The sequence below is a fragment of the Falco naumanni genome, chromosome 13, assembly GCF_017639655.2.
Source record: "Falco naumanni isolate bFalNau1 chromosome 13, bFalNau1.pat, whole genome shotgun sequence".
Lineage (NCBI taxonomy): Eukaryota > Metazoa > Chordata > Aves > Falconiformes > Falconidae > Falco > Falco naumanni.
In genome coordinates, this window is record NC_054066.1 from 29,378,308 (window position 1) to 29,389,193 (window position 10,886).

Genomic DNA, 10,886 nt, shown 5'->3' on the forward strand with positions numbered 1-10,886 from the left:
ACTCTTTTGAGAGTCCAGGCCTTAGAAATACTTTAAATATACAGTGTTCTCCTTAAACTTAATTTTATTGCAAAAATACATGGAGTGCATGGCCTGTATTTCTGGAATCTAGGCAGTTTGTGCTACACAGCAACTCAAATGTGAATCTCCCCTCTCTTTTTGTCTTTAATTAAAGGAAAACCCAAAAGATCTGACAAACAAAGAGAAAGCAAAACCCACACGAAAGCAAACATAACATTTGAAAAAAGAAACACAGCAGAAAACAGCTAGCCAATCTGGAACACGGCGGAATATTCAAAAAAGAGAAATTAAGATCTCAAACATTAGAAACTTAATTATTCAAGTACTTCATTAGCACACTTTCATCTTAACTTTGTTAATCATCAAATAAACTTGGCAGCAAACTCCCAATACTAAACTGAGGTATGTAATATTACTGTAGCTCATTCAAGGAATAAAATTATCACTAATCTCATTCTTAAATACATATGGCTCCCAACTACCTTGAGTCACATTGTAACCATCATTATAAAGTTCCACACAGTTTACAAGAGATTTTGGTGATTAGTGGTGTAGGGAAGTTATGAAACTCAGTATAAACTCAGAACATCAACATCATCCTTGGTGGATAACACAGTCATTGCGCAAACTTTCTTTGCACTTTCAAATCTGCTTAGCATCATAAAGGGGGGGGGGGGGGGGGAATAAATTCAATCCACGACGTACACAGAATTATGCTTTTTTATACTTTATATTTCTTTTCTGAATCTGAAAAATTCAACCCATCTTCTCCCAAACTCCCCCTGCCTCCAGCAAGACGTCCCGATTCCTAACCTTCCACAGAAATCACATCTGGTGTTTAGAAAACCTGGCAATGTGTGTCCTGCTTCTAGTCCCACACCACAAACCCAAAAGACAGTCCTCCATCACAGATTCCTGCCTACCTAGCCAGTATGTTATTAGCCCTGCACTGCTACTTCTTGATTGCTTCTTTCTTTCTCATAAAAATGTGGGGAAGGTGCATTGTTTAATACACTAAATGTCATGGATGTGTATGTACACTAATGCCCCAAACTTACTTTTATTACAGATATGGAAAATACTGAACATGCATTCAGTTTCTGTTCACCCACAAGACTCTGAACAAGCAGACCTCATCGCTCTGTTAGGGGTGGTGTGCGAGGGGAAAAAACTATGATCCAGCAGAGGAACTTAAACAGGAGTCACATTATGCATTTCTTAAGAAACACATCTACAGAAAGTATTTTCAGGATATCTGCAGAAGACTTATCTTTCAAACTACCTTTCTGGACAAGCAAGAGTGGCTACAACACATATGCATACTTCTTCCTCAAAATGCCAAACTGTATTCCTCCAAGCCTGCTGGACGCCAGCCGCTATACAGGAGCCACAGGAGTACACTGCAAGATCTCAGTTCACCTTGCAGGAAACAGTTCTTTGTTAGTGCTTTCCCAGAGCAAACCTACAACAAACACCTAACACTGCAGAGCAAGGAGTTGCATGTATAGTATGAATGCACGGTTTCAAGTATAACTTCAACAATGCACACACTCTCAAATGTTTAGATGCGAGCCAGCTTCCCATCCCAGGGTTTCGATAAGCGACCACTTCATCATCACTGCATCATCTGTGCTCCCTCCTCCCCCGTGCAACCTACAAGAGGAAGAATGCCAGAGCTCCAAGCAAGCAATGAAGTCATGAAGTCAGCCCGTGTCTGACAAACACCCATGGCAGCAGAAAGATCACGGTTTTTCACACTATAGTGAAAAAAAAAAATAAAAAGTGCAATAGCATAGCTAGTCAAGCAGCAGTGAAGAGAAGGGACAGTCATCTCCTGTCGAAAAGGGTGTCTGTTATTCTGAGCAATTTCTGAGAAGTCATCCATAAATTTAGAAAGTTACATTAAGCATTCTTATGTGCATCATCATATTTCTGAAAACAGAAGCCTGGATCTTTTAATTCTTTATCTCTGGTAAGGCCTTCAGTAAGTAAACAGACCATCACTTCATACTTACTGTGTCTATCAATCCCTACAACATGGAGACATTTAACTAATACAAATATTAAATTGTACTTAAACACATCCTCTATCTAGTGATAACTATCAAAATAATAAACCTTAGAATATTTAAACAAACCAAGGTCAATGAAAAATTGCAAAGATAATTCTCTGCAATCATTCAAGTACCATGCCTCCAGCTCAAAGGACTTTTAAGTATCTTTTTCAATTTAAGCATAAGGCTTGGTTAAATCAAGACTTCTGCTAGTTACCTAATACTCAAAGACTTGCTTCCAATAATTAGGTCTGTCTTAGAGGAAAAAAAATCACACACTCTTCTAAGTGATAGTATCCTTTCTGTGTACTTTCTTGTGTCCTCAATCCCCCTCTCCCGATCATCTTCCTTTACTGCATTTGTGGCTGCAATGCCAGAGCCAAACGCCCATGCAAAATCAGTTCATCTGCATTGAAACGGACATTTCAACAAAATACAGACTTGGAGAAACTGAGGTGTAGAAAGCTTTGGATGTTTGGTGGAAACATGCTGAATCAGTGCTGAAGCTGGAAACCAGAAGCAGAGCTTTGGTAGAGGACTGATCTAGACACCCCTGGATCTAGACACCCTTGATACAGATCTGCAAGTCAGAAACATCTTGCTCCCTCCTTTCAATTTCTAACTCTATCACAGATGCAGTGAACTATTTAGAGGGTGCAAGATGGTAAGGAACTTAAATGATCTCTCCCATCAGGAAAGCATGCTGCTTCCCCACCTCAGGACTGCCAACACCACAGCTGGAAGGAACACTACCAGTTTTGCAACCTCTTGGCAAGACAGGGAAATGATACAACTCAAGTTTTAATTCAACAGTAAATAATGCATCTTATTCTTGCATCTGTTCTCAACTCTCAGAACAAATGCTATCACAAGGGCATCAAGATTCGTGTTTCTCAGGAACACTTTTAGGTGGACCACTTCTAACAGCTAAAACAAAACTTCTATTCAGATACTCACATCAGGCTCTACACCTGAATATCTTGGCTATTAATAACAGAGCAAACGCAAATATCCAATTTTAAGCTCAGCACTTACTACCCTACTTGGAACTCTACCTCTAACCTGAATTTGTAAGTATTCTTCCTAATTGTTTAAATTGGGTTAACAGTAGTAATGCTGCAGAAACAAAGCTTTAGATTAATACACCCATAAATGAGAAACTAGTAAGGAAATACTGACACAAATGCTGACCTCTATCTTTTTCAATACCTAATTCAAAGAAAAAAACAAAAACCAACTTCCATTTCAGGTTAGTTTTTCACCCAGAAAGTCAATTTACAACCATCCACCAAACCAAGCTCAAACATCTCATTTCATCCTAGCACCGTAATACAGCAGGATAAGAAGACTGTATCAACAGGCAAAAAAATTAGCAATGTCGTTCTGATTGGTCTAGTTGCTACAGCATTTCTTGCACAATTGCAGTCAATCAGGCAGAGGAGAAACATCTGGGATCTGTCTGTTACCTGCACATCACATCTATTAAATATGCACTTTTTCTAATGTTCTCTTAAAGAACTTTTTAGAAAAAAATTTGTTTTAAGCCATTAAAGCTGAAGTTACATATCAGACACCATTGTCCTACAAATGTATCTCTGTTGAGAATTACCAAAGTAAAGCTCTGGATTCTTCATCAAAGCTTCCTCCTTGCCCAAACCTCCAAAACACCCAGAGACTGCCAAAATAAAATAAAGTCATTACAGAGCAGCTGCTTCCAATATTTTAAGACTTATTTGAACAACTTAAAAGTTCTGGTTAACCAACTTCTAATTTTACAGTGTTTTATGTAGGATCTAAGACTTGTTAAGATATTGCAGATTAAATATTTAGATACAGTATTTTCTTTATGCTATGCACAATGCCATCTACTGAATCGCTGTGCTCTAGCATCAACAGTAGTAAAGCAGGACCTGATGCATATTAGAGCAGTCATACCCTCAAAAAAGTTTGAAATAGCTATAGGGAAATTTTAATAGCTGTTCTTAAGCTTTCTGCACATAAATCTCCCTGCTCTAGCCCATTATTGGTCAATGAGTTCAGGTTTCATTGGGAGTTTTCTTCAGCGTGATACTGACTACACGCAGAATTGAGATCACAGAGGTTGATATCACCTGTGGCAAGGGCAAGAATTTTGATTCCAACCTCAATGAAGTCAGAATACACACACACACACACTGACTCTTACTTGGGAAATACACCGAGATTCTCGATTATAGACTACAAAACCCGTGGTCTACTCAAATTAAAACTGAAAACCAACAAAAACCCAAACTCAATGCACCCAGCCCCAGCAATACACTTCCACTCCATTTCTCATAACTCTAATATCTTTAGGTGTTTGAACTAAAATTCTGCTATTGAATCACTCTCATTTGCTATACACAACTTTATCAAAGATTGTCAGCCCCAAATAAAAGTTTTAGAAGTTGGGCAGCGTTGGATTCCTACAAAAACAAGGTTCTGGAACACCACACTATAACAGTATGACAGGAAAGAGAATTTTTTTGACGTACACACTTTGTATGAGGCTATAAACACTGCAGGAGTAAGCCACAAGCTATGATCATTATTTAAAACTATTCTACCTTCGAACAGAGCTCATGCACATATCTGCTTCTACAGCAAGTCTCAAATCTCACCAGAATGTGAATGGGCACTCCAAACAGTAGTTTCCATAGATGCAGTGAAGGTCCACAAAGAAGAGCGTCTGGGTTGCCTGCTATACAAACCTGGAGAGTAAGAGAGCTTCTAACAGCAGTAGAGCTCCAACCATTTTCCATTTACAGTCATGGAAGCTGTCCGTTCATCTGAATGGGAGAATATGCGTGCCACTCATTTTTGTACAAAATTCTTAAAGAACATGGAAATTTCTGCATTCTGTCACTCCTCGAGGAAATCTGATACTGAGCAACACCTGCACGCAACGTGCATCCCAATGAAGAAGTCATAAAGAGCCAGCTGCCCTTTATTTAAAATGCTCTTTGCATTTTTTAAATAAAAAACTTGCCATACATTCTTTTGAGAGAAGCAGAACTGTCAGGAATCCCACAGCCACAGAATTCAACATCATCTCCAGAACCGTAAGCATCAATAAAGCCTGGGCATCGTGTTGATAAGAACCACACTTGTATTGAAAATGAGGTCGAGAATACTGCACGATTACAATCACAGAGACGAGGATTTCAAAGACACGCTTTCTTGCAATAGAACAAGCTTGGATTTTTAAAAATACAATCATCATGTACAGCAAAATATGTGGCCATAAGACCAGCCTTAAACTAAGGCCTTGTTTACACAATTTCTGCACTGTCAGGAAGTATTTTGGCTGGGAATGTAATTTTTCTTCCAAATCAATTAAATATTTGCAGTTCTGACTGTGAAAAGAGCTATATACCACCTTTGTATTGATACGGGTATAACATATTCCCACAGGGAAAAGGAATAAGAGAGTACCTTTATATTGATACAACATTTTCCTCAAGTGTAGAAGCTAATATAGCTTTCATTACTCGGTCAAGTTAAAGTGCAGTATGACTTTTTTCTACTTTATAGACAAGGCCTATGTTTAACAAGCACCAAAACACTTCAGAGTATTTGCAAGATCAGACTACTGAGCTCTACTTTTTGTACGGTCCTCACAGAGTCATAGAGAACACCGAACATCTAAATACATTCAAACCTCTTGATTAGACCCATGCTATGGTTTCTGAAATGCTTCACTGTTTCACCGAACACACTTTTTTGGCAAGAACTAGAATGTATCTACAAAAAAAACCCCAGCATAATCCAGAACGTACCAGGCTGCCTTCAGCTGCTCTGCTAGGCTGAGAAATACTGGACTTTTATGTGCCGCCGTGTGCTACAAACATCCATTTTTGCATTATTCCTCAATCACAACACAGGCAGGAGGGAAACAGGAGGCATTAGAAAACATGAAGAATCTGCTATCTGTTGGGCAGAACAGAATAAATACCTGCTTTTATTAAGCACAATGAGTTCCTGTCAATAAACTGATCTAGAGCAAGGCCTGTTGGGTGCTAAAAAATATATAATCCCAGTGAATTTAAGGCAAAATTGAACCATAGGAATAGCTGAGATGTAAATTTATGGCATTATTTTTTTAAAAACTTCAGACATGAAGTGTTTTTAAACTGCAGACATTGCGGCAGTCAAGCTCTCTTAGTTTTCAATGCAGTATTTTTGTTAAAAGAAAGCCCTACTATTAATAAGCATTATTCCTCTGCCCATTTAACATGCAAGTCCTTGAGGAGCTGGATTCTAACTAATTTTTAGAAATTTCTGGAAGATCAGCTGCAAAGGGGTTTTCAGTTTCTATTTAAAAATGGGGGATTGGATCAATTTGTCTTGTTATATGAAGGCCTCAAGGAGAAGTTGAGGGACCATCACTCCGGTTGCCTTCTCCAACCCTCTTTGTTTTTAACTGCAATTGTATCAGTCTGATACAACCTGACTGATTGTATCAGAAGGATACATGTCAGCTCAGAAGAAGAGCTGATACATTCAATACTTAGGTATATAATCTTTTCCAGACTATTAGTAGATACCGGATGTTGCTAAAGTAAGTATTCAATTTTCAACTAAATCACAAGTTTATAATTTTCACCTAAATCACTGGGATTTCAGTACATAGAATTAAACTAATATTAAACACTGTTTGCTGAAGCAGAATTTTTTCCTACTTAAAACCAGAAATTATCACATTCACAGTAGGAATCATGGCAGTTAGTTTTCAGTGCCTGATTAAAAACCCGTTTATGCATCATTGTTCAATTATTATTTTCATGTTGTAAAATAATTTCCAGTCTTCTTGGCATGGGATAGGATTGGGGGGGGGGGGGGAGAAAAAGGAAAAAAATGTTACAGGATTTGTGTGCTAATCTTTAAAGAAGGGGCTAAGAAAGGTAAACAAACTCTTTAGAAGCTCCAAATGACAGAAGGTACAGGTGTCCTCCCACCCCAATGCCCCTGCAAACCAGAACTGAAATAATGCCCTGGTGCATAATTTTGAAGAGTTACAATGCAATGAGATTAAAATCTTAAATTTTATAAATAACCGACCTTTAGAATTTTACCCCAATAAACCATGCTGTTCCCAGTAAGGAATCTCACAGATTGGCCTAATCTTACAAGGCCTTTTGCATTGAAGGCACACTACCTTCCTAAGCTACCTACTGAATACAGCGTTCCATTCACATGCTGGCATCACATAGCATCAGGACCTAAACACAAATGAAAAACTGTATTAAAAAAGACTAAATATTAGGTAAAATAGAAATCTTGTGGTTTGCTTTTTCCTTTTTTTTTTAAACACTGTCCTTAGCTAAATTGAGCCCCCCTCCCCCTGCCTTTCACTTCTATTAAGATATACTTTACTATACATCAGGATCAACAGCCTATGTGAAAGTTAGTGTTTCATGTAATACATAAAAGCGCACAAAGTTGTTTTCTAAAAAACAGCATTTGTATTAAAATTCTTAAAATGGATAGACATCTCTTAAATGCATGTCTGGAATTAAAATGACAGTTGTTAGAATTTTCTTGGTACATCACAACGGTAAAACTTCCTTCTTTGCTGGCTGGAGGTACATCCCACAACAAAATCAAAGGAAAAAAGAAGAAAAAAAAAAAAGCGCCCCCCCCAAAATCCCAAAAGGCTAAATTCTTGTAAATTTGAAGTAAATGAAACCCGAACTTGCAAGACATGGAAATAACAGTTAAAAGGCTCAGATGGAAATAAGAAATAAATTCCACTAACAATAGGCCCTTTTGTCCTGGCTTGTTCGGAATGATTACTGCAAGGAAACTGTTAAGTAGTTTTTGGAGTAGTAGATAATGGGATTCTGTGGAGCTTTCACAGGTTGGCACCGGCTGGAACAGCTGAGTTTTGAAGGCACTCTATAGACACAGGGTTGCTGTTGGCCCTGCATCACATATAGGAAGTCTTTGCACTTTAGAGAGCTAGTCATCAAAATCAGTTATTGCCAACCTAAAGAAAAAAACCCTCGGAACAAAAACACCACCGCTCCCACCCGCTGAAGAAAAGTTAAAATAAAAACGAAATCACACAGGCACGCACACCTAAAAAATTGTGCAGATTTGTAACATTTTCACAGCTGATTTAAAAAAAAAAAAAAAAAACAAAACAAAACAAAAAAGAAAAAAAAACAACCAGGAAAAAAACAACACGCTACCACTCTCCTGCAAACTCCCATCCGATACAGCAGGTAAACAAAATAGAAAATTATTTCACGAATCATCAGCAGACACTTTCTGGCACCCCACACTGTATTGGCATCAGTGTTTTAAGTTAAAGTCCCAGTTCCGATGTGCAATTCTCCGGGCCGGGCGCCCCGGCGCAGCCGCCCCACTTTGCATAGAGATCCCGGGGCTGGGCGCGGGGCGCTGCGGGCCCGGGAGCAGCGGGGTCGGGCGCAGCGGGCGCGGAGCGGGCGCGGAGCGGAGCGGGCAGGGCGCCGCGCTGGGCTCCTCCGGCGGGCAGGGGCCGCTCCTCGGGCTGGCTTTCCCCGCCGTGCCCGCCCGGCAGCGGCCCGCGGCAGACACTGACAGGAAATATGCAACGACCAACACTGGACGAAACGTACATGCCGAAAAAAGCCACATTTCCAACACGATTTTTTTTTTCTTTTTACGATTTTTGTCTTTTGTGTGTGTGAGTGTCTCTGGCGGCTGCCCGGGGCAGCGCCCGCCCCGCGGCTCGCGCCGGCCGGGACGCGGAGCGGCTCCCGCCGTGTCCCCGCCGAGCCCCGGCCCGCCGCCGCCCTCAGAGGATGGCGCAGGAGGAGCAGCACTGCTCGTCCCCGTTGGGCTGCGAGGCGTAGTTCATCTGCCTGACGATCTCCGCGAAGAGCTCGTCCACCGAGGCTTTGTTTTTGGCCGAGGTCTCCATGAAGGGGCAGCTCCACTCCTCAGCCAGGGCTTTGCCCTCCCCGAAGGAGACCTCCCGCTCGCCCTCCAGGTCCACCTTGTTGCCCACCAGGATCATGGGCACCCTCTCGTACCTCTTCACCCGGATGATCTGGTCCCGCATGGGCTTGATGTCCTGGAAGCTCTGCTGGTTCACCAGGCTGTAGACCAGGATGAAGCCCTGCCCGTTCTTGATGTAGAGGTCCCGCATGGAGGCGAACTGCTCGGTGCCCGCCGTGTCCAGGATCTCCAGCACCGACGGCGAGGAGTCCACCTCGATCTCCTTGCGGTAGAAGTCCTCGATGGTGGGGTCATACTTCTCGATGAAGGAGCCCGTCACGAACTGGACGGTGAGGGCGGACTTGCCCACGCCGCCCGAGCCCAGCACCACCACCTTGTACTCCCGCATGGCTCCCAGCGCGCCGCCTCCCTCGCCTCCCGCTCGGGGCTACCGCTTCCCTCCCGCCCTCACGGCGGGCGGAGAGAGGGGAGGAGAGGGGGGAAGGAGGGGCGCGGGGAAGGGGGCGGGCCGCGCCTCACGGAGCCGCGCCGGGCCGGCCCCGGCGCCGGGCAGCGCCGCGCCCCAGGGGCGGGCACTGGGTCCTGCGCGGCGGCGGCTGCGCGGGGAGGCGGCGACCGCCGCCGAAGGAGGAGAAGGAGGAAGGGGAGGCGGAAGAGGAGGAGAAAGGCGAGCGCGGCGCTGCCGCTACCGGCCCCGGCCCGGCGGCGGGACGGCGCTGCCGCGGCCCATGGCGCCCTGCGGCCCGCCCCGGCCCATTGGCTCCGGCCCCGCCGCCGGCCGCCCCCATTGGCTCCCCGGCGGCGGGCAGCCGCGCGCGCAGCGCCCCGCCCCGCCCCGCCCCGCCCGTTACACCCCGGCGCCGCTCCCCTCAGGCAGTGGGTTCCCCCTCCCCCCCGTCCCTCCTCCAGGCAGCGGGTTTCCCCCACAGGTAGCCGCGCTGCCGCGGCGCGCACACGGGAGAAGGGCGGCGGGAGCGGCAGCCCCCTGCCCCCTTATCGGTGGAGGGCCCGGTTATCTCCTCGCTGCTGGTCCTCCCGCCCTATCGGCCCTCGCCAGGGGACGAGGCACCCCTCGCAGCCTGTGCTGGGGCAGCTGCCATGCCTCCTGCTCCTCGGCGACCGCCCGCCCTCACGCCCCCGCGGGGAGCCGCTGCCGCAGCTCCTCGCACCCCGTACGGAACGGCCGGGCCGCGCTGGGCCCCCCGAGCACCCCACGCGGCTCCCCAGCCCCTCTGCCCGGCTGGCTCCGGGTGCCGAAGGTGCCCGCTCCCCGCCGGGGAGCACCGGCCCCGGTGGGGGAGGCCCCTTCACCCGCCGGGGCTCCTCAGGAGCTGGCTGGGCTCTCCGCCGCCCGCCCCGGCCAGAGCAGCCCCCGAGCTGGGGGGCCGTGGCCATGGCGGCTCCTAAGGAGCCCCTCTCGGGTTGCACCAGCTTCGGTGTCGTCCCTGTCCGCCTGCAGTCGGGACCGGCCGCTCCCTCGGGCTGAAGACGTGGTAATTGCGAGCTGCTGTTGCTGTTTGCATTTGGTGGCCCCGCACGGGAGTGTGGCCTGGCGGGGCTGGAGTCACGGGGACTGGCTACTTGCCACTGTTTGTAGAAGTCGTTCCTTGGACTTTCTATCAATCAGACATTCCTTTCAAGAAAATACCTTTAGTTATTTCGGCACACTCTGGCCTTTGGTTTATATCTTACTCAGTTTTTTACAATCCTCAGTGCTTATTCAAGTAGTTGTGGCATTTAGGTCCTTTCTACAACACCTAGTTCAGAAACCCAATTTAAACGCGATACTTGAGGAAACAGGCTATGGTAGACAAAGGCAAAAGGATTTGAAATAAGTTTCATAAG

The 10,886-nt window shown here is 45.2% G+C and overlaps 1 protein-coding gene across 1 annotated transcript; it reads right to left on the reverse strand.

Moving 5' to 3' along the window:
* Nucleotides 1–5,022: 5,022 nt before the first annotated feature.
* RAP2B (RAP2B, member of RAS oncogene family) lies at nucleotides 5,023–9,601 on the reverse strand. The gene has a single exon (XM_040613060.1). It carries the CDS (start codon nucleotides 9,427–9,429, stop codon nucleotides 8,878–8,880), a length of 552 nt encoding a protein of 183 aa, XP_040468994.1. The 5' UTR covers nucleotides 9,430–9,601; the 3' UTR covers nucleotides 5,023–8,877.
* Nucleotides 9,602–10,886: the final 1,285 nt, after the last annotated feature.

Excerpts from the sequence above, each read along its gene's own strand:
- RAP2B (XM_040613060.1), bottom strand. The coding sequence starts at position 9,429 with ATGCGGGAGTACAAGGTGGTGGTGCTGGGCTCGGGCGGCGTGGGCAAG.